This window comes from Canis lupus, chromosome X, assembly GCF_003254725.2.
Source record: "Canis lupus dingo isolate Sandy chromosome X, ASM325472v2, whole genome shotgun sequence".
Lineage (NCBI taxonomy): Eukaryota > Metazoa > Chordata > Mammalia > Carnivora > Canidae > Canis > Canis lupus.
The window spans coordinates 65,707,159-65,732,851 of record NC_064281.1 but is presented as its reverse complement, the minus strand read 5'-3'; the positions used below and the strand labels follow the sequence as shown (position 1 = coordinate 65,732,851).

The following is a 25,693-nucleotide window of genomic DNA, read 5'->3' as shown; positions in this document are numbered from 1 at the left end:
TACATCTTATTCCGTTGTTACTAGTTCTTAAGCAAGAACTATGAGAATCTGCAATGTTTTACAGTTTAAAATATTCAAGCAGGTAAAAAGAAAGTGCTAAGATGAACCATAAATTTGCCATTTTCAAAAGCTGTTATATGAGGTCATTTTGTATAGATTGTATCATTTTTGAAAGAGAAGTCTAATTGCTCACTACAAAATATTAAGGACTATTTACTACAAAATATTGCAATAACAGTATAAACACTTTTAATATTTTTTTAATTTATTTATGATAGTCACACACAGAGAGAGAGAGAGGCAGAGACACAGGCAGAGGGAGAAGCAGGCTCCATGCACCGGGAGCCCAACGTGGGATTCAATCCCGGGTCTCCAGGATCGCGCCCTGGGCCAAAGGCAGGCACCAAACCGCTGCGCCACCCGGGGATCCCTAAACACTTTTAATATTATCTGGTTCCACTGATCAGAGCAAAGAAGCCTTCAAATTGGTGATGTAATGAAAATTTGCTAAAGCATGCTTGTTAATACTGTAACTGTGATGAGAATTTTGTAATGAGACTAATATACAAGAAAATCTAATACTGTGAATTATCAACTATCAGTGAAGCAGATTATATTCATTTGGGGTTCTTTTGTTGCCAACTCAGTTCTGTGGCTTTGTTGTATACCTATTATTCCTTTCCCTATTTTCCTTAATTCCAAAGATCTCAATTATTTTGTTTCAGCTTGTTGCCAGATAAATAAGTGTAAGGGGCTCAGAAGAGAGGAAGTAGAGGAACAGATGAATTTCCTATGTTTTATCTAACATTCAATTTGAAATTTCTTTGAAAAAGCAGGTCAGATATTTCATCCTGTCTTCATATGAACAAAATGGGCTTGTCAATCAAGTATCAATTGAAATGAAAACAGGTGTTAAAAACTAAGAGAACAGATAACAAAAGGAAAAAGTATTATGACTTCTCCCTCTTATACTCCTCTCGTTGATTATAAAACCATGCCTCCCTCTTACTATTTAACCTCTCTATCTTTGGGATATAATACTTTCTGATAACAGATGCAAAAGGCGTAGGAATAAATATCCATGATGTTTCATTTGTGTGTAAAATATAAAGTTGAGGGGCAGCCTGGGTGGCTCAGCGGTTTAGCGCCTGCCTTCAGCCCGGGGCATGATCCTGAAGTTCCGGGATCGAGTCCCACGTCATCCTCCCTGCATGGAGCCTGCTTCTCCCTCTGCCTGTGTCTCTGCCTCTCTCTCTTTCTCTCTCTCTCTCTCTCTCTCTCTCTCATGAATAAATAAATAAAATCTTAAAAAATATATAGAGATGACTATAATCTTTGATTAAAATAGCAATTAGGAAACTTAATTTTTTAAGAAACTGAAATATTAATGTTACCTAAAGGTTATTATCAAAAGAAGATTAGAAATCATTAGCCTTTGATTTCTAAAGACTTCTCTTAGTAACAGAGTTTTAAAGGCATTACTGACTCTTGTTTATGAAAAATCCCTAATATAATTAATATGTAAAGAAAAAAATCACTATTTTGTTGCTGTAAATAGTCCAGATGTGGTATTTTAGAACTTTGGTGTAACTTTTGTGCATTCCTAAAAGACTGTGTAAAAAAACAAGTGTCTCTAATGCAGCAGCAGAGTTTGATCTATAAAGGAAGCCCAAAGTGACTCCCTTGTAAAACAAATACTAATTCTATAAAGTGATTTGTTTCCATAAAAAGTCAGATGATCAAATATTGGCTTATTTAAAAGTCATTATGTAAATATATTTTTCACCCTAGGGAGATATTCAGAGCATCAATTAAAATCTATAATTATATCTGAAAGATACTGTGGAAATAAAATCCAATCCATTTATAAGTTTTCTGAAGAGGGAAAAATGCAACTATCTTAAGATTTTACAGATCAGATATTAGGAATTACCTTTCCAGAATGTTTAGTATCATCTTGACCATATTAATCAGTTCAAGAGCAGCTGTAAGAATGTTATGAGGTGGTTTTTCATTAGTGCCATGTAGAGAACGGGCCCTTCTTCTTTCCGATATCATGACAAGAACACGATCAATAGCATGCTCAAGATGTTCAGTTTGTTTTCTGAGTCTGGTAGGCATCTTTTTGTCATTCTGAAATTAAAGTGGGAGTTTGGGGGAAGAAATGAGGCAGCACTTATCTAACATACTATAAATATGGAGTAGGCTTAACAGCAACACCATTTAACCAAAGTAACATAAGAGGAATGCAAAATTACCATCAAACACTTTTCATTCTTTACATACTGCTTCTGGTAATCTTATGCCATTCATGGTAGTAGTTACAGAAAGGACACGAAAGGAATAAGGTTCAGCCATGTGAATACTGAGGTATGTAATTTTATAATGTGACAACTACTTGCCTAAAATTAGCACATGTTAATTCTGGTACTGCCTTATTAGTATATCTATCTCATTTTATTATTACAATACCATCTACTGAGAGAAAACTCCATATTCCTTTGTATTCTGCATAGGACTGGGTATAGATCTAAGAGACAGGAAAGAAGATCCTTAATTTCACTTATCTCAGAGCCCTGGAAACTACGTATAGTCTGAGAGCTGATAATTTAAATATACAGGAACCCTAAGAATATTAATTTGGCACTGATATTTAGATGTATCAAGTGATTAGACACTTGCCTTGTATATATGTATTTTCTTCGCATGAACATGCATCCACACACTCCCATTCATCATGCTTTTGTCCAAGGCCTCATCAAATGGCTATCAGAAATAATGACAGGGTTGCAGTAATGGCTTCATGCAACCTTTTATTGGAAGAAGCTACTCTAGCTTCCTGCTTTAATGTCAGGGAATAATCTGTGATTTACTAAGTAGTAAAGAAATTTCCTAAAAAAAGGACCTGCCTCCTTTAGTTTTTGAAATTCTGAGGTGCAGGGAATTTTATTTAATTAAGTAAGAAATGAGTTTATGATTATTTTTAGCCTAGGTCCAATAAGATATGTGAAAAGATCATATTGATAGGACTTCAACTAAATCAGAGAACCAAGTACACATCTCTTCAATAATTACTTCTTCCTGTAGTAAAATATATTATGTGATATGTTTAAATGTTCACTCTTAGTGTTTCACTTTAAAAATCACAAACCAACCTAAAAATAGGCCCTTTCAGATTTCTGATGAATGGCTTTGTTTCAATAGCATCTGCCTCCCTCAAATAAGCTTGCTTTACATTTGCTAATTGGAGAAGTAAGATATATATTTGGGCATTTTTCCTTCTTTTAAAGGGTTTTAGAATATGAAAAAGAAAGTAATGAAAATGAAGGATTCTACTTTTCTTTTTTTTTTTTTTTTTTTTTTTTTTTTTTAGGATTCTACTTTTCTTATTTACAGATGTCATAATGAAATTATCAGTGCCAGCATTTAAAATATAAACATTGGTCATATTTTTACTTCTATCTTCTGCTTCCCAGCATTTTCCAGATTTTATGGATACTATCTGAGATTTTAGATACAAATTATCATTAATATTAAAATAAATTAATATTATTAAGATATATACTTTATCTTTCCAGAATTTTTCAAAACTTTGTGTTAAGTGTATAATCATATTAACGAAGATTATTTTGACAAACTATGCCTTATATTTTTATTGCTGGATCTTTTATACTACAACATATCTGTAGTTATTTATTTTTATTCATTCTCTGGCCACCTAAAGTATGTCTTCCAGTAATTTTAAAGAATTAATTGGTAATATATTCCCTGACCTTGTAGTCTTCAGAATGTTTTTCAGTTGCCAACTCACATAAATGGTTTCTCAAGGTCATATAGCTAATTATTAGCCAATATTATCCTGGAAACAGAAGCCTCCTGTTACTGCTCTTTCTGATACATTATTAAATGTATTTTCCCCTAGAGAGATAGGGAAATATGGGAATTTTTGGTGTGGGCTATGCTTTTGTCAGTGCGGTGAAATGGAAAGACATTTAGGTCTGGGGTGAGATATGAAATTATGCAAATCTCTTAATATCTCAGAGCCTCTATTTGTTTCTTTCTCTCTAAAATGTAGAAATTAATACCTGTTTTATCCATGCATAGGATTCTTAAAGATATCAAATATATAAATAAGAGCTATTATTATTTATATATAATTAGTATATACCAAAAAAAGTCACAATTTTTAAGTAATTCTTAACAACCAGACTGTATATACTGGACAATCTCTTCATAATCCTAAAGAAACTTCAAAGAAATTAAACAGTTTAGACCATCTGACATTCTAAGTATGTTTGAATTGATTTTGAAGATTCCATTAAGATTAAACAATTGACAAATATTATCCTTGTTTTGCTTGATACTTCACTAGAACGTCTTTAAAGAGTGAAAATCAGATAATGTCTTCTCTTTATTTTTTGTTTTAAAATCATTTTGCAGTAGGCAAACATTATTTTTCAGTAAACCCAAAAACAATTAGGTCAAGGAATTATACTCTGAGAATATTTAGAAATGAGAAATGAAAGCCCAGGAAGGCCATAACAGTGAATATTTTAGCATGAATATCTAACAGCAAATAATGTCATTTAAATTGTAAAAAAAAAAAAAAAAAGGGAGTACTGTTGAAATTTTTAAAAGCCATATATATTAGCATAATAATGGGAAATTTTCATTATTACACATATCAATAAGTCACAAAGGTGTCCAACAAAAGTGTTTCCCAAGTGTTAGCTTGCCCTCAATATTGAATCTTTTTTTTTAAATTTTATTTATTTATTCATGAGAGACACAAAGAGAGAGAGAAAGAGAGAGAGAGAGGCAGAGCACAGGCAGAGGGAAAGGCAGGCTCCATGCAGGGAGCCTGACGTGGGACTCCATCTGGGGTCTCCAGGATCACACCCTGGGCCGAAGGCGGCGCTAAACCGCTGAGCCACCTGGGCTGCCTTTGAATTTCTTTTAAAAAAAAATTAAGTAATCTCTACATAGGGCTGGAACTTATAACACCAATATCAAAAGTCACATTCTCCACTGATAGAGGCAGCCAGGCACCCCTTGAATTTCTTCTGAAACCATGAAGGTCATAGTGCACCAAAAGAGATATTTGTTTCTATAAACCTCTTTGTGATCTGCTGACAGATAAGCATGCTGACAGCCAAAATGAACACCTCATGTTTTCATTAAAATTTGAATTACAGACTTCTCAGATTCTATTATGATTGATGAAATTAAATAAATTCACTTTTCTCCATTTGACAATTAATTATTTTTGTTAGTATATAATCTTCATTGGTTTTACAGAGCTTTCAAAAACTAACAACAGTGGGGCATCTTGGTGACTCAGTCAATTAAGTGTCTGCCTTTGGCTCAGGTCATGATCTCAAAGTCCTGGGATTGAGCCCCAATTCAGGCTCCCTGCTCAGTGGGGAGTCTGTTTCTTCCTCCTCCCTCTACTTCTCCCCCTGCCTGTGCTCTCTTTGTCATTAATTAATTAATTAATTAATTAAGAGAAGAACTGATGATAGTAACAATAATAGAAAGAAATGTCATGTGTACATCTTTTACATTTCAGAAACACATTTTATTCCATCAAAGCCATCAGTGGAGTCTATTTTCTGTGTACCACCAGCTTCCTCCAAATATTCTTGATATTTCTAGTCGATTATGTGTGCTGCATGTTCTAACATTATTCTACCTAATGTATATGGTGAAGGAATAACATCTTAATATGTTTATTGTAGCATGCACAGTCAGAATTTAATAATGGAACAGATCAATTTAAAGAATATTCACCATCTGTATATTATGTGTGTATAAGTGATAGCTACAATATAGGAATTTTCTCGAGGGTTTATGCAAAAGGGCACTGAGAATTTGTGTGATTGAAAATAAGCTAAATATTATATCAAATCTTTGTTTTCATTTAGATACCATAGTCTTGTAGAAAGGTAGAGGAACCATTTTAAATTCCATACTATGGACATTGCTTATTGCTAAAGTAAGGCTCCAATATATATTTGTTTATATTCTGCATCATAAATAATATCTACAGATCTTCTTATTTGGCCTTACATAAATTATACAAAAAACAAAATGTTTGTTTGTACTTTCTGCTTAGTTCTTCTGCTATCCATTGAATGGAAGCATCCACCTACTTTGCCATTTGCTTAAAATCAGCCATGAATGCACAAAGATTAAAGTCAAAACATGGAGAAATATTTTGTTCCTATGACCCTGTAGAAAAATATATAATTTTGAAAGTCTCCTACTGTGATGCAAATGGAATTATATAGGAAATTTTTTTCCCAAAGAACATAATGTCTTAATATACATGATGCTAGGAAATGGCATATTCTGATAAAAAATTCCTACATAGCTTAGTGATTATCTGACACAAGCTCCTGATTAAAAAAGAACACATCCACAACAGTTGTATTTTCCAAAAGCAATACATTTCTTGCTTTCATTAACAGAAGTATAAGCAATATAAAAGAGTTCCCAAGCACTCAGATACTCTTTTCCAGGCTCTCTGACTCATAGTCAGAGATCCTTACAATTTACTAGCCATATAATTGATCCATTCAATAATTATCTTATTTATAAAATGGGATTCTTCATGAAAACTCTAGGTTGTAATCTAAGAATGAATGTTAAAAATGCTGTTACACTTGAGAATAAAATGGATTAACAATGTGAAGTAACTCTTCAAATTGTAAGTAAATTTAGAGATGTAATTTATTATTTTCATGACTACTGTCATTAATAATTATGACACTAATAATCACATATCACAAAAAGTAACCTAAAAGTTTTATGATTAAACAGTGTTAAAAACAAAAATATTTTTAAAAAGAGAGAGGGGCAAACCAGAACCAGTCCCTACATACATTTTTGTGCACACATTTTTCAATCAAATTCTTCCTTACATGAATCTGTCTGGTGTATTATACATCTAACTCATAAAAACATCATGTTTCATTTAACCACTCATATTTTACATTTTTAAGGGGGAATGGGAGAGGAAGAGGGAGAGAATCTTAAGCAGGTTCCATCCCTAGCGCAGAGCCCAACACTGGGCTTGATCTCACAACCCTGAGATCCTGACCTGAGCCAAAATCAAGAGTAGGAAACTTAACTGACTGAGCAAACCAGGCACCCCTCTTATTCTACATTTTATAGCAAACTATGTATTTTTAAATATTTTACCCAATATTGCAACCTTTTACAAGTCTTTTGTTAGCTATCTGAAAATCTATATTTCTGGAAGGTATAAACTCAATAAGGGCAGGAACCATGAGTTTTTGGCTCACCATATCCCTAGCATCCAGAATGCCTCACATGTGGAAGGTGTCAAACATATTTATTTATTGAGTGAATGAAGGCTAACATAAATGTAAAGGATCAGGAGACTCATTCTCTAGTCCTATCACTTCCATTACCTATCTCTATATTTTTAATTTTTAAATTCCAGAATAGTTAATATACAGTGTTGTAGGAGTAATTTCATGTGTACGATGCGGTGATTCAACAATTCTCTATGTTTATTGCATTATTTACAATAGCCAAATTATGGAAGCAGCCCAAGTGTCTGTCTATCAATAGATGATGTATAAAAACACATGGTTTTTACTAACTGTAATTTTGGGCAAATGATTTAGCTACTGCATCTCAGTTTCCCAATTTGTCAAATAGAAATAACAAACTGTTCTACTTCACAAAATTACTGAGTTGATGAAAAGGAATAATGGAAAACAGAAACAATATTTGAAAATCATTTTACAATACATAATGTATAACAATGTACATGCATATACATTGTTACTCATAATATATTCCATATCCTATATTTGCTGTGGAATTCAAAAGTAGACTCTAGGTATGAAAAGGTAATTGTTTTCCAATAAACTTTTACTTAACAAAAATAAAATGATTTGAAAACTGCCTCCCTACACTCCCTTTAGAAGCTCATGGTGACATGTCATTTGAGTGTTTAATTTATATTCAATAAAGGTCACTTTAAATTCTGATTCTGGGGCACCTGGGGGCTCAGTTAATCGTCTACCTTCAGCTCAGGTCATGATATCAGGGTTCTGGGATCAAGCCCCACATTGCATCTTGCATCAGGCTCCCTGCTCAGCAGGGAGTCTGCTTGTCTCTCTTCCTCTGACCCTCCCCCTGCTTGTGCTCTCTCTTTTGCTCTCTCAATTAAATAAATAAAATCTTTTAAAAATAAACAAATAAATAAATTTTGATTCTTTATTCTAATCAGTTACCAGTAAACCATATCTCAACATATTACAGTTTAACATTTTCTTAGGACTTAATGAATTTTCTCATTACTTTGTATCAAAGTCTAATGAAAACATTTAAAGAACAGTGAGCACAGAGAATAATCCTTGTATTTTCTCCATGTTGACTGAGAAGCCATTTTCTGGGTATGTCACCTTTATTCCCATTGTGCATCTACTTCAGATTGTCTGAAAGATACATGAACTAAAGGATAATATTGCCTAAATATAAGGCATACCTCATTATATTGTGCTTTTCTTTGTTGCATTTTTAAATATTCCATTTTTATATAAATTAAAAGTTTGTGGTAATCCTTCATCCAGCAAATCTATTGGCACCATTTTTCCAACAGCAGTTGGTTACTTCATATCTCTGTGTTGCATTCTGGCTATTCTTTCAATATTTCACATTTTTCATTGTTATTATATTAGTTATGGTGACCTGGTATTATTGTAGTTGTTTCAGGGGTCATGAACCACACCCATACAGGACAGCAAACTTAACTGATAAATGTATATGTTCCAACTGCTCCACCAACCAGCCATTCTCCCATCTTTCTCCCTCTCCTCCAGCCTCACTATTCCCTGAGACACAACATATTGATGTAAGGCCAATTAATAACCCTACAATGGCCTCTAAGTGTTCAAGTGAAAAGAAAAGTTACATGTCTCCTACTTTAAAAGCTAGAAATAAAAAACTTAGTGAGGAAGGCATGCCAAAAGCTGGGATAGTTTGAAAGAGAGGCCTCTTACACCAAACGACCAAGTTTTGAATGTAAAGGAAAGGTTCTTGAAGGAAATTAAAAGTGCTACGCCACTGAACACAAAAAAATGATAAAGCAAAACAACCTTATTGCTGATACGCAGAAAGTTTTACTAGTCTGGATAGAAGATCAAACCAGTCACAAATTCTGGTAAGCCAAACTCCAACCCAGAGCAAAGCCTGGATTTCTTAAATTCAAGTTCTTCAATTCTATGAATGCTGAGAGAGGTGAGGAATCTCAGGAAAGAAATATGAAGCTAATAGATGTTAGTTCATGAGATTTAAGGAAAGAAGCATTCTCCATAACATAAAAGTGAAAGTGAGGTAGCCAGTGCTGATGTAGAAGTGGCAGGAAGTTAACCAGAAGATCTAGCTAAGTTAATTAATGAAGGTAGGTAACAATAGATTTTCAATGTAGATGAAACAGCCTACTACTGGAAGAATATGCCATCTAGGACTTTCATAGCTAGAGAGAAGTCAATGCCCGGCTTCAAAGCTTCAAAAGATACACTGACTGTCTTGTTAGGGGCTATGCAGAAGTTGAAACCAATGCTTTTTTACCATTTCAAAAATCCTAAAATCCTTAAGAATTGTGGTAAATCTACTCTCCTTATGCTCTATAAGTAGAACAACAAAAAGCCTGGGTAACAGAACATTTGTTTATCATATTGTATGCTGAATATTTTAAGCCCACCATTGAGGATTACTGCTCAAAAAAAAAATAAGACTCCTTACTGCACATTGACAATGCACATAGTAGTCTAAGCAATGTTAGTTGGCAAAGTAAATTGAAAACCTTCTGAAAAGGTTTCACCATTTGAGATAGCATTAAAAATATTAGTGATTCATGAGAAAAAAGTCAAAATAGTGACATTAACAGGAGTTAGGGAGAAATTGATTCCATTGCTCCTGGATGACTTTGACAGCTTCAAGACTGCAGTGGAGGAAATATTTGCAGATTTGATAGAAATAGGAAGACAACTAAGTAAAATTAGAAGTGGAACCTGAGGACATCACTGAATGGCTGCATCTCATGTTAAAAGGTCGACAGATGAGGAGTGGAGGTTCTTATGGTTGAGTAAGATGCAATCTACTCCTATAAAGAGTTTTCTAGATGAACAAAAGTTAAAAGAATTTTTGACCACTAAACCAGTCTTGTGAGAAATGTTAAGGGTGACTCTGAGTGGAAAACAAAAACCACAAGAGAAATAGAAAATACAACAGCAAATAAATTAAGTATACATGCAAAAATCAGTCAAGAGAAGCATGAAATAAAAGAATATAATATATGATATCAAATATCAGAAATGTGGAGGGGGAGAGATGTTAAGAATAGGTTCAAATTTAAGCAATCAAAAAAATTTAAGCAATCATCAGCTTAATATAGACTGCTACCTGCAAAAGATATTATATGTAAAGTGAATGGTAACTACAAATAAAAAAACTAATAAATATGTAAAGAATAAAGAATTAGGAATTCAAGTCTATCACTAAAGAGAACCAGCAACTATGAAAGAGAGAAAAAAAAGGATCACAGAAAAACTACAAAAACAACCAACAACTAAGTAACAAAATGTCAATAAATACATATCTATCATTAATTACGTTGAATGAAAATAGACTAAATATTCCAATAAACAGAGAAATGGTGACAGAGTGTATTAAAAAGAGTTATTTATGTGCTGCCTACAAGAGACTCATTTCAGACCTAAAGTCACCTGTAGATTGAAAGTGAAGGGATGGAAAAAGAATTTTCATGCAAATAGATGTTGAAAGAAAGCAAAAGTAGCAATACTTACGCTGGGCAAAAGACCTTGAAAACAAACTCTGTAAAAAGAGACAAAGAAGTACACTATATAATAATGCAGGGGACAATCCAACAGGAAGATATAACAATTGTAAGTATTTATGCAGCCAACATGGAAGCACTCAGATACATAAAACAGTTAATAATAAACATAAAGAGACTAACTGATAATAATACAATAATACTATGGGACTTTAACACCACACTTACACTGATGAAAAGATCATTGAAGCAGAAAATCAATTAGGAAACAGTGGTTTTGGTTGATACATTGAATAAGATGGATTTAGCAGATATATTCAGAATATTCCATCCTAAAACAGCAGAATACACATTTCTTTCAAGTACATGCAGAATATTCTCCAGAATAGGTCACATATCAGGCCACAAAATAAGCCTCAACAAATAGAAGATCAAAGTCATACCATGCATCTTTTCTGATCACAACACTATGAAACAAGAAATCAATCATAAGAAAAAAAATCTGGAAATACCACAAATACAAGCAGGTTGAATACCATGCTACTAAAAAATGAAGGCATCAACCAAGAAATCAAAGAAGAAATAAAAAATTACATGTAGAAAAATGAAAATGAAAACACATCTGTTCAAATCCTTTAGGTGTCTCTCATGAATAAATAAATTTTAAAAAAATCTTTAAAAAAAATCCTTTGGGATGCAGCAAAAGCAGTTCTAAGAGGAAAATTTATAGCAATACAGGAAGCAAGAAAACTCTCAAGAAGCAAGAAAAATCTCAAGAAACTACCTTACAATTATAGGAACTAGAAAAAGAACAATAAACAAAACCCACGCCAGGAGAAGTAAAGAAATAATAAAGATTAGAGCTGAAAAAATGATATAGAAACTAAAAGAACAAAAGAACAAATCAATCAAACCAAGACCTGGTTCCTTGAAAGATCAACAAAATTTATAAACCTCTAGCCAGAGTAATCAGAAAAAGAAAGGACTCAAACAAAATCCCAATGAAACAATAGTAATAACAACCAACACCACAGAAATACAAACAATTGAAAGAGAATATTATGAAAACTTATATGACACCAAATTAGACAACCTAGGAAAAATGTATAAATTCTTATAAATATTTAACCTACCAAAACTGAAGCAGGAAGAAATAGAAAACTTGAACAGGCCAATTACAGCAAGGAGATTGAATCAATATATATATAATATATATATATATATATATATATATATATTCCCCCAACAAACAAAAATCCAAGAGCAAATGGCTTCACAAATTTTATCAAATATTTCAGAAAGAGTTAATACCTATTATTCTCTAAATATTCCAAAAAGTGGAAGAAGGAAAATTTCTCAATTCATTATAGGAGGCCAATATCACCCTGATACCAAAATAAAGACACCACAAAAAAGATACCAGATAAAGACACCACAAAAAAAGATAACTATAGGACAATATCTCTAATGAACATAGACACAAGAATCCTTAACAAAGTTTACCAGCAAACCAAATCTAATAATACATTAAAAATTATTCACCATGATCAAATGAGATTTAGTCCTAAGAGGCAAGATGTATTTCAATATTCACAAAACAATCAATGTGATACATCGATAATAGAAAGGATAAATACCATATGATCATTTCAGTAGAGGCAGAAAAAGCATTTGGCATTGATTCATGATAAAAACCCTCAACAAAGTGGATTTAGAGTGAACATTCCTCAACATAATCAAGGCTTATATGAAAAATCCACAGAAAACAACATACCCAATAAGGAAAATCCCAGAGCTTTCCCACCAGGGTCAGCAATAAGAAATGGATGTCCATTTTCATCATATTTCAACATAGTACAGGAAGTCCTAGCTACAGCAATCAGAAAACAAAAAGAAATAAATGGTATCCAAATCAGCAAGGAAAAAAGTAAAACATTCACTTTTTTGTAGATTACATTATACTATGTATAGAATAGTCTGAAAGACTCCACCAAAACACTATTAGAACTGATAAATGAATTTAGTACGGTCTCAAGATACGAAATCTGTTGCATTTTTATGCACTAATAATGAAGGAGCAGAAAAAGAAATTTAAAAAATCTCATTTACATTTGCACCAAAAATAATAAGAGTCCTAGAAATAAACTTAACCAAAGAGGTGAAAGACTGTACTCTGAAAATAAAACATTGATGGAATAAATTGAAGATAACACAAAAAATGTTTTCATGCTCATGGATTGGAAGAAAAAATAATGTTAAAATATCTATACTACCCAAAGCAATCTACACATTTAATACAATCCATATGGAAATACCACCAGCATCTTTCACAGAACTTGAACAAACAATCCTAAAATTTGTAGGATCCACAAAAGACTCTGAAAAGCCAAAGTAATTTTGAAAAGCAAAGCAAAGCTGGAGGTATGACAATTCCAGGTTTATAGTTATACTACAAAGTTGTAGTAATCAAACAATATGGTAGTGGCACAAAAATAGACACAGAGATCAATGGAACAGAATAGAAACCCAGATATAAACTCAAATTTATATGGTCAATTAATCTTCAACAAAGGAAGAAAGAATATGCAATGGGAAAGGACATTCTCTTTAAGCAATGGTTCTGGGAAAACTGGTCAGCTACATGCAAAATAATGAAACTTGACCACTTTATTAAACTACCTACAAAAATAAACTCAAAATGGATTAAAGAACTAAATGTGAGATTTGAAGCCATAGAACTCCCAGATGATGTCTCTGACATCAGCCATAGCAACATTTTTCTGTGTATGTTTCCTGAAGCAAGAAAAATAAAAGCAAAAATGAAAACTATTGGAACTACATCAGAACAGAAACCTTTTTGCACAGTGGAGGAAACAATCGACAAAACTAAAAGGCAACCTATGGGAAAAAAATGTTTGCAAATGACATATGTGATAAAGTGTTAGTATCCAAAATATATAAAGATCTGATACAACTCAACACCTGAAAAACAAATAATCCAGTTTAAAAAAGGAGCAGAAGACGTGAACAGACATTTTCCCAAAGACATACAGGTGGCCAACAGACACATGAAAAAAATGCTCAACATTACTCATAATCAGGGAAATGCAAATCAAAACTAACAATGAGATTTCACCTCACACCTGTCAGGATGGCTAAAATCAAAACCAAAAGAAACAATAGGTGTTGGCAAGGATGTGGAGAAAATGGAACCCTTTTGCACTTCTGTGGGAATGAAAACTGGTATAATTACAGTGGAAAATAGTATGGTGGTTATTCAAAAATGTGAACTGGTGCAGCCACTCTGGAAAACTGTGTGGAGGTTCCTCAAAGAGTTAAAAATAGATCTGCCCTATGACCCAGCAATTGCAGTGCTGGGGATTTACCCCAAAGATACAGATGCAATGAAACGCCGGGACACCTGCACCCCAATGTTTCTAGCAGCAATGTCCACAATAGCTAAACTGTGGAAGGAGCCTCAGTGTCCATTGAAAGATGAATGGATAAAGAAGATGTGGTTTATGTATACAATGGAATATTACTCAGCCATTAGAAACGACAAATACCCACCATTTGCTTCAACGTGGATGGAACTGGAGGGTATTGTGCTGAGTGAAATAAGTCAATCGGAGAAGGACAAATATTATATGGTCTCATTCATTTGGGGAATATAAAAAGTAGTGAAAGGGAATAAAGGGGAAAGGAGAAAAATGAATGGGAAATGTCAGAGAGGGAGACAGAACATGAGAGACTCCTAACTCTGGGAAACGAACTAGGGATGGTGGAAGGGGAGGTGGGCGGGGGGTGGGGGTGACTGGGTGACGGGCAATGAGTGGGGCACTTGATGGGATGAGCACTGGGTGTTATTCTATATGTTGGCAAATTGAACACCAATAAAAAATAAATTTATAAAAAAATATAAATAAAAATAGAAGTACCCTATGATTTAGTAATCACACCACTGGGTATTTACCAAAATACAGGTGACTATATTTTACTTATAGCAGCATTATTTACAACAGCCAAATTATGGAAATATCTCAAGTGTCCATCAATAGATGAATGGATAAAGAAGCTATATACACACACAATGGAATATTACTCAACCATAAAAAGAATGAAATCTTGTTTCAGGAACAATGATAGAGCTAGAGAGTATAATGTTTAGTAAAACATGTCACAGAAAGACAAGTAACATGATTTTACTCATATGTGGAATTTAGTAAACAAATCAAAGAAGCAAAGGGGAAAAAAGAGAGAGAGAGAGAGAGAAAGACAAAGCAAGATAACAGACTCTTTACTACAAAGAACAAACTGATGATTACCAAAGTGGAGGTGGGTTGGGGAATGAGTGAAATAGGTGATGAAGATTAAGGAGTACACTTGCCATGGTAAGCAGTGGGTGATGATGCATGGAGTTGTCAAATTACTATATTGTACACCTAAAACTAAAATAATACTGAATGTTAATTATACTGGGATTATAATAACATTTTTAAAATCTGGTATAGCCAAAATGAAAGTTGCAATCCACTCCTGGGTATGATGCTGTGAAGATTGTTGAAAGGACAAAATATTAGATAAACTTAGTTGTCATAGCCATGGCAGGGTTTGAGAGAATTGACTTCAATATTGAAAGAAGTTCTACTGTGGGTAACATGCTATCAAGGATATCACATACTACAGAAAAATTGTTCATGAAAGGAAGAGTCAATTGATGCAACAAACTTCATTTTTGTCTTATTATAAGAAATTGCCACAGCCACCCCAACCTTAAGAAACTGATCAATCAGCAGTCTTCAACATCGGGGCAAAATTCTCTAGTAAAAAAGATTATGACCTGCTGAAAGCTCAGATGATGATTACCATTTTTCAGCACTAAAGTATTTTAAACTGAGATATATACATTGTTTTTAAAGATATAATGCTATTGCACACTTAAATGACTATAGTATACTGTAAAATACTTTCATATGTAAATGGAAAACCAAAACATTCTTTTGACTCACTTTATTGTAGTATTTGCTTTATCACAGCTGTCTAGAACCAAACTCACAACATGTCCCAGGTATGCCTATAGGACATAGTGAGTTTTAAATGTAACTTATTTCCAAGAAGGCTCTGTGCATGGCAGGGCATAATGTATTCAGATAATGCAGTAGGTGGTGGGAACCCAAGTACAATGCATGCTTTTACACTAAATGTTGGGATGAGAACCAGAGCAAGTATTAAGGAAATTGCCATCAATAATCACAATTCAAAACATTTAACTTCTTAGTGTGAGTTGATTTTACTGTACCAAGATCAGCAAATGGTGCCTAATAAGGAAATGGAAATGTCTGTAGAGCTAAGCACAGAGCCTATGCAGCCATCAAATGTGAATGGAATAGTTCTAAGGAGCAAATAACATATGGCCAAATATGTTATATAGAAGAAATTAGTATAATGATAAGAACTGATTAATGTAAGTTAGAAGAAAAATAAAGTAACATGTTGAGATGATATAGATTAGGAGAGAATCGAGGAGTCTGAGAATGCCTTGGTAGCTGGTGGGTAGCTGGTGGGGTGGTAAGGACTGCTTGGGTTATTAAAATACAGCCTTGATGGAATGATATCAACAAGATGACAAGATGGCTGAATTAAATATTCTCCATTCATATCCCCCCTCATCAATAGTTATTTTATATCCATCCATGGAAAAATGTGTCTTTATAGGAGCTTTGTGATCCAGATAGAAAATTATGAAACCCAGTTCAGTCCAGGACCTACAAGAGTCATATTGAGAAAGCAGAAGGCAGGCCCACACCCAGATGGTAGACCCATCAAACATAGTTCTGGCTATAGACGCATAAATAGCTTCATACCCCTGAGAAGTTAACCAAAGCCTGTATACGTTTGGTCTGGGCAACAGTACCATATACTAAAAGACCAGGAAGAGTCATGCCCATCTGTGATTTGGGTAATAGGTATACGGATGTTGGTCCTGGTGTGGATCCTGATGTGGCCAGCTCCGGCCCCTCTTGGCTGCAGTCTGATAGCCCCTGGAGGTAAGATCACCAAACTCAATCCAAATATAGATTCTGAAAGGGCCTTTTAATGGCTCCAGCTCCCTCTAGCTTCAGTGTGCAAACAGTACTGGTAGCACAGTGATCCAGTGGGAAATATTCCTATCTGCAACCCCAGAGATCTTGAAATGGCCCTATACTTGGCTCTAGCCCCTCAATACTACAGTATATTAGCAGACATGCCAGCCATGAGACCAGGCAGGAGACACTCCTGTCTGTGCCCCTGGAGATACTGAAAGGTACAGAAATTTCGCTCTAGCTCCCTTGCAGACATAAACTACCAGCAATCCTATGAGTCCAGAGACTTAGTTGGAGACAATCCTGTCTGCAAGCCAGATCCTAAAAAGGCTCCAGGCATACTCTACCAGCAGACTTGCTAGACCAGAGACCCAGCAAGAGATAAACTCATTTTTGCTCCCCAAAGATCCTGAAAGGGTCCTTTACTCAGTTCTAGTCCCTACTAGCCACAGTTTATGAGCAGTAATATCTCAGGGACCCAGTGGGAAACATTTTTGTCTGTGCTCCTCAAGATCCCTAAAAAGGTCCTGAGCTCAGTAACAACTCCTCTTGGCTTCAGCCTGAGAGCAGTTCTGCTAGCACAGGGACATGGGCTACACACATGTATGCCCTTCAGGAGTACCTGAAACAGACCTCTCCTAGGCTCCAGCACCTCAACTTATAGTCAGGGAGAAGTTCTGCCTACCCAGGGAATTGTGAGATAAGCAAATCCATGTTCTCCAAAGCTAGGTTTGCAGACTCACAATATTGGTTGTGAAACCTGAAATAGCCACAGGGCTTGGTTCCAGAACTTCTCAACCATAGTTGAGGGCCAGTCTTCCTCATTCAGCTATCCATCCAAAAACCAGATAGGTCCCAGGCACCTGGCAGGAGCCACAAATGTGGGCACATCTGGTAATTAGCCTATTTTCTGAAGCAGACCCTTGCCCCAGCACCACCCTACTGAACAATGTACTGAAGACAATCTTATCTACCCAGGGTCAAGATCCATGTTTTCCCGAGCCCCTGGTAACAAGCTTAAACAATGGTGAAATGCACTGTAGACCCAGAGATAATTTCATAATTGGCTCCAACAGAGAACAACTGTGAGTTTGGAGATAATCCTATCAGAAAAGGGAACTATTATGAAGTCTTTACCTGTGGACCAGTGTTAGAGACTGAAAAAGGTTTTTGATCCTTGAAATGCAAAATACCAATGCAAAGCTACATAGATCACAAAGAATCAGGAAAGTGGGACACCACTAGAGGAAAATAATAAAATTAAATAACTAATCCTGAAAATATAGAGACCTATGATTTGTCTGACAAATTATTCAAGATATTCATCTTATATTAATTCAGTGAAATGTAAGAGAATGCAGACAACTAAATTAATAAACTGAGAAATTTAATAAATTAATAGAAATTATAAGAAAACCAAATAGAAATCCCAAAGCTGAAGAATATAATGACAGAACTGAAAATTTCGACAGAGCTTCAATAACAGCCTTGATCATACAGAAGACTCCGTGAAGTTTAAGATAGACCATTTGAAATTAGCTAATTAGAAAAACAAAAAGAAAAAATAATAGAGAAAAGTAAAGAAAGCCTACATGAAATATGAGACACCATAAAGCGAATGAAGATTCATATCATGGGTATCTCAGGAGAAGGGGAGGGTGGAAAGTTTAAAGAATCACAGATATTGATATAAAAGCTAATGTGAGGGGAGGAGTTAGGTTGGTAGAGGAGTCAGTGAACCTAAGTTGGTCTGGTCCTTCAAATAGCTAGAGAGTTATCAAATCATTCTGAACACCTGAGAAATCAATCTGAGATCTGAAGAAACAAATGCTATAATTCTACAAGTAGAAAAGTGATCACTTTTTGGAAGTTAGGAGTTATGGAGACATTAATCGGGGGGATACATCTGAGGATACGGTGGAGAGAAGAGTCCTCTGAAGGAAGCTACTGCAAAGTATGATAAGTAGCAGAGCACAAAATTGAAACTTTTAGAAGTCTACTAGAGTAGAGTACTTCCTTGGCTTAATGGTGCTCAAGTGGAAAAGTGAGGTATAATCCCAGGAGTGAAAGCATAGTCTCAGGCTCCCTGGGGTTACAAGAAGAATAGGGGTGATTTATGTGACAGAGTTCCCAGGCACAAGAGTGGGGAAGCCAGCTGAGAACAGCAAAGCTAGGTGCCAGCTTTCTGCTCCATGTTGCCATAAACTGTAAATTGCTGCACAGTCCTGTGACCACTTTCCTGCCAGGAGTCCAGCAAAAGGTAGAAGCATGGCAATATTTCTTCCCTCTTCCTGGAGGAACAGTGTGGGTCCTCTCTGCAGGAGTCTGTAAAATTTTGAGTTTTGAAATTCATTATGTGCCTGAGATAAAAAAAAAAAAACTGGATAAAAATGCTGTGAACACAGAGTTTTGACAGAAACAGGAGAGAAAAGAGTGATTGGCTGTTTTTCTGTGAGGGCTCACTGAAGAGCGGGGCAAACTTTCAGCTCCAAGGCTAGAAAATGGGGTGCTGTCATATTCATCCAGCCAATCAGTGCTGAAAGCCTTCAGGGAGCAAAACAGTGCAATAGCAGAATCTGGAGCTGCTTACATTGAGCCTGACCTCCCTGTGCACTGGAGGCACAGTTCCAACAGAGCAAATGCACGTGAGAATCAAGCAAAAGGCCCCACCCCCACAAGACCAGTATGAACAACCAGCTCATACCAAGTTTACTGATCACAGGGGGCAGCAAAGCTTCAGCACTTGGGGAAAACAGTATATAGCTTTCACTGTTTTTTATTATTATAATTATTATTCTTTGGATTTTAAGTATTATTTTTTTCAGTTATATACTTATTTTTCAACTACTTATTCTTTTAAAATTTATATTTATATATTCTTAATTTTTCCTTTCATTGTATTTTATTTTATTTTTGTATATATATGTTTTTCTTTTTTCCATATTTTAGGATCTAGTTTCTTGTACCAAGCAGACCAAAACCTTCATAGGATCTACTTTTTAATTTTGTTTTGTAAATTGTTTTATTTCTTGTTTTGTTTTTTTGGGGTTTTTTTGTTTTTTTTGTTTTTTTTGTTTTTTTTGCTTTGTTGGTTGCTGTTCTGTTGTCATTGTTGTTATTGATCGTCTTTTTTTTCTCTTTCTTCCTTCTCTTTTCTGGACAAAATGATGAGATGGAGAAACTCGAAAGAAAGAACAGGAGGTAGTACTCACTGTCAGGGATTTAATCAGTACAGATATAAGATGTCTGAACTAGAATTTAAAACAATGAGTATAAAGATACTAACTGGGCTTGAAGAAAGCATAGAGAACACAAGCGAATCCTTTACTTTAGAAATAAAAGAACTAAAATCTAGTCAGGCCAAAATTAAAAATGCTATTACCAAGATGCAGTCTGAAATGGAGGCTATAAAAATGAGGATGAACAAGGAAGAAGAGTGAGGAAGTGATAGAGAAGGCAAAATGATGGGAAATAAGGAAGCTGAAAAGAACAGAGAAAGAAAACTACTGAATCATGAATGGAGACTTAAAGAAATCAGTGATTCCTTAAAGCAAAATTATATCCAGATAATAGGGATTCCAGAAGATATAGGAGGGGGAGAGAGGGTCAGAGGTTTATTTGAACAAATTATAGCTGAAAACTTCCCTAATCTGGAGAAGGAAACAGTCATTGAAGTCCAGGACGCACAGAGAACCCCCCTCAAGATAACCAAAAAATAGGTCAACACTTCACCATATTATACTGAAGCTTGAAATTTTCAAAGATAAAGATAAAATCCTGAAAGAAGCTCAGGAAAAGAGATCCTTAACCTACGATGGAAGACACATAAGGCTGGCAGCAGACTTGTCCACAGAGACCTGGCAGGACAGAAAAGACTGGCATGACATATTCAATGTGCTAAATGGGAAAAACAAGCAGCCAAGAATACCTTATTCAGCAAGGCTGACATTCAGAATAGAAGGACAGATAAAGAGTTTCCAGGACAAACCAAAACTAAAGAAATTTGTGAACACTAAAACCAATCCTGCAAGAAATATTAAAGAGGATCCTTTGAGTAGACAGAGAGCCCAAAAGTAACAAAGACCAGAAAGGAATAGAGACAATCTACAGGAACAGCAACTTTACAGGTAGTACAACATTAAATTCATATCTTTCAATAATTACTCTGAAAGGAAATGGACTAAATGCTCCAATCAAAAGACACAGAGTATTAGAACAGATTTAAAAAACCCCACCCATCGATGTGCTGCTTATAAGAGACTCATTTTAGACTGAAAGACACCTCCAGATTGAGAAGGTGGAGAACCATTTACATGCCAATGGATGTCAAAAAAGCTGGAGTAGTCATCCTTATATCAGATAAACTAGATTATAAATCAGAGACTGTAATAAGAGATGAAGACACCATATCATAATAAAGGAGTCTATCCAACAAAATGATCCAACAATTATAAATATTAATGCCCCTAACTTAGGAGCAGTGAAATACTTAAAGCAATTAATGACAAGTTAAAGAAAATCAATGATAATAATGCAATAATAGTAGGGGAATTTAACACCCCCTCATAGCAATGGACAGATCATCTATGTAGAAGATCAACAAGGAAACAAGGACTTTGAATGAAACACTGGACCAGATGGACTTAACAGATATAATTCAGAACATTTCACCCTAAAGCAACAGAATACACACATTATTTAGGAGTGCACATGGAATATTTTCCAGAATAGATCACATACTGGGTCACAAATCAGGCCTCAACTGGTACCAAAAGACAGGGATTATTCCCTGCATATTCTCAGACCACAATGTTTTAAAACTTGAACTCAATCACAAGAAGGAATTTGGAAAGAACACAAAAATAGGAGAAGTTAAAGAACATCCTACTAAAGAATGAATCAGACAACTAAAAATTAAAGAAGAATTAAAAATATTCACAGAAGCAAATGAAAATAAAAACATAACAGTTTAAAACCTTTGGGATTCAGCAAAGGCAGTCCTAAGAGAGAAGTATATAGCAACACAGTCCTTCCTCAAGAAACAAGAAAACTCTCCAATACACAAACTAACCTAAACACAGCGGGGAAAGAAAAATAATAAATATTAGAGCAGAAATCAGTGAAATAGAAACCAAAAGAAAAGTAGAGCAAATAAACAAAACAAGGAGCTTGTCCCATGAAAAAATTAATAAGATCGATAAACTCCTAGCCAGAATTACAAAAAGAAAAGAGAAAGGACCCAAATTAATAAAATCATGAATGAAAGAGGAGAGATCACAAACACCAAAGAAATACAATTATAAGAGAATATTATGAGCAATTATATGCCAACAAATTAGGCAATTTGGAAGAAATGGAAAAATTCCTAGAAACATATAAACTACCCAAACTGAAACAGGAAGAAATTAAAAACATGAACAGACACATAACTAGCAACAAATTGAAGCAGTAATCAAAAACCTCCCAACAAACAAGACTCCAGGGCCAGATGGCTTCCCAGGGGAATTCTACCAAACATTTAAAGAAGAATTAATATTTATTTTTCTGAAGCTATTCCCATATAGAAATGGAAGGAAAACTTCCAAATTTATTCCATGATGCCAGCAATACCTTGATCTCTGAACCAGACAAAGACCCACCAAAAAGGAAAATTACAGACCTATATCCCTGATGAACATGGATACAAAAATTCTCACCAAGATACTAACTAATGGGATCCAACACTACATTAAGATGATTATTCACCACAACCAAGTGGGATTCGTTGCAACCCCTGGGTTGCAGGGGTGTTTCAATGTCCACAAACTAATCAATATGATAATACCACATTAATAAAAGAAGGGATAAGAAACATGATCCTCTTAATAGGTGCAGAGAAAGCATTTGACAAAACATAGCATCCTTTTGGGATAAAAACTCTGCTGGGTAGAGATAGAGGGAACATACCTCACTATCATAAAAGACATATGAAAGACCCACAGCTGATGTCATCCTCACCATTGAGAAAAAATGAGAGCTTTTCCAAAAGGTCAGGAAAAGGACAGGGATGTCCCCTCTCACCACTGTTGTTCAACATAGTACTGGAAATCCTAGCCTCAGAAGTGAGACAACAAAAAGCAATAAAAGGCATTCACATTAGCAAAGAAGTTAAGCTTTCACTCTTTGCAGATGATATGGTACTCTATGTAGAAAACCCAAGAGAATCCACTCAAAATTGCTAGAACTGATACAGGAATTCTGCAGTCACAGGATATAAAATCAACACACAGAAGTCAGTAGTATTTCTATATAATAACAATGAGGCAACAGAAAGAGAAATCAAGGAATCGCTCCCATTTACAATTGTAGTAACAACCATAAGATAACAGGAATAGACCTATCCAAAGAGGTAAAGGATCTGTATTCTGAAAACTACCGAACACTTACAAAAGATATTGAGGAGGACAGAAAGAAATGGAAAAATATTCCATGCTCATGGATTGGAAGAACAAATATTGTTAAAATGTCTATGCTATCCAGAGCAATCAATACATTCAATGCAATCCCTATCAAAATACCATCAACATTTTTCACAGAACTGAAACAAATAATTCTAAAATTTGTATGGAACCGGAAAAGACCCTGAATAGCCAAAGGAATTTTGATAAAGAAAACAAAAGCTAGAGCTATCACAGTTCTGGAGTTCAAGCTGTATTACAAAGCTGTAATCATCAAGAAAGTGCTGACACAAAAACAGATGTATAGGGATGCTTGGGTGGCTCAGTAGTTGAGTGTCTGCCTTCAGCTCAGGGTGTGATCCCAGAGTTCCAGGATTGAGTCCCAAATTGAGATCCCTGAAGGGAGCCTGCTTCTCCCTCTGCCTATGTCTCTGCCTCTCTCTATGTATCTCATGAATAAATAAATAAATAAATAAATAAATAAATAAATAAATAAATATTTAAAAAAAAACAGATGCATAGATCAATGAAACACAAAGAGAACCCAGAAATGGACCCTCAACCCCATGGTCAACTAATCTTCAACAAAGCAGGAAAGAATATCCAATGGAATAAACACAGCCTCTTCCACAAATGTTGCTGGGAAAATTGGACTGCCATAGGTAGAAGAATGAAACTAGACCATTTTCTTATACCACACACAAAAATAAACTCAAATGGATGAAAGACCTAAATGTGAGAAAGGAATCCATCAGAATCCTAGATAGGAACATAGGCAGCAACTTCTTTGACCTCAGTCACAGCAACTTCTTGCTAGTAAATTCACTAATGGCAAGAGAAACAAAACCAAAAATGAACTACTGAGAATTCATCAAGATAAAAAGTTTTTGCATAACAAAGGAAACTTTCAAGAAAACTAAAAGGCAACCTATGGAAAGCAAGAAGATATTTGCACGGGTCTTATCAGATAAAGGGCTAGTATCCAAGATCTATAAAGAACTTATCAAACTCAACACCCAAAAAACAAATGATCCAGTCCAGAAATGGGCAAAAGATATGAACAGACATTTCTCCAAAGGAAACATACAAGTGGCTAACAGAGACATGAAAAAAATGCTCAACAACACCTGGCATCAGAAAAATACAAATCAAAACCACAATGAGATAGCATCTCAAAACAATCTGGATGGCTAACATGAACAACTCAGGAAAGAACAAATGTTGAGGATGGGGAGAAAGGGGAAACCTCTTATACTGTTGGTTGGAATGCAAACTGGCATAGACACTCTGAAAACAGAGTTTCCTCAAAAAGTTAAAAATAGAGCTACCCTTTCCCTTTGACCCAGCACTAGGTATTGCACTACTATATATTTATCCAAAGGACACAAACATAGTGATTTGAAGCACACTTGCACCCCCATGTTTATAGCAGCAATGTCTACAATAGCCAAAATATGGAAAGAGCCTAGATGCCCATCAACAGATGAATGGATACAGAAGAGGTGATATATATACAATGGACTATTACTCAGCCATTAAAAAGAATAAAATCTTTCCATTTGCAATGATGTGGATGGAACTAGAGGGTATTATGCTAAGCAAAATAAGTCAGTCAGAGATAGACAAATATCATATTATTTCACTCATATGTGGAATTTAAGAAACAAAACAGATGGACATAGGGGAAGGGGAGGATAAATAAACAAGATGAAAATAGATTGAGGCAAACCATAAGAGATGCTGAATCCTAGGAAAAAAAACTGAGGGTTGCTGGTGGGTAGGTATATGGGGGGAATGGGTAAGTTGGTGATGATCATTAAGGATGGCACTTTTTGTAATGAGCACTGGGTGTTATATGCAACTGACGAATCACTAAATACTACCCCTGAAACTAATAACACAGTATATGTTAACTAAATTAACTTTTTAAAAGAATTTATTATTTCAAAATAAATATATAAATAAAAACACCATAAAGAAAATGAGGAAATAATAACCAAAAACCTTCCCAAGTTTTAGAAGGTATGACATTGCAGTAAAGGAATCTCAAAACCCTAAGCAAGATCCACCTAACTAAGATTACTCTGAGGCAGACGAAAACCAAAATCTTAAAAATCAAAGACAAAGAGAATTTTGAGATCATCAAGAGAAAAATGACACTTCATATAGTAGGGAACCATTATAGGCTTATCACTGGATTTCTCTGTACAAAACTTCCAGGCCAGAAAAAAGTGGGATGAATAAATAAATAAAACCTTAAAAAAAGATTTTAAAAAGGGTAATGTGGGGACTGCTGTTAATTCTACAGACTTCAACCACCTAGTTGTTGGTTTCAC

The 25,693-nt window shown here is 34.9% G+C and overlaps 1 protein-coding gene across 3 annotated transcripts in view; it reads right to left on the bottom strand.

Moving 5' to 3' along the window:
- Positions 1 to 25,693, bottom strand: part of LOC112649496 (uncharacterized) — a 290,778-nt gene that overhangs the window by 144,449 nt on the left and 120,636 nt on the right. For all 3 annotated transcript variants that reach the window (XM_025431847.2, XM_025431846.2, XM_025431848.2), the window contains exon 6: positions 1,934 to 2,133. In XM_025431847.2, the coding sequence (XP_025287632.1) occupies positions 1,934 to 2,133 (200 nt within the window). The remainder of the gene's footprint in view (positions 1 to 1,933; positions 2,134 to 25,693) is intronic.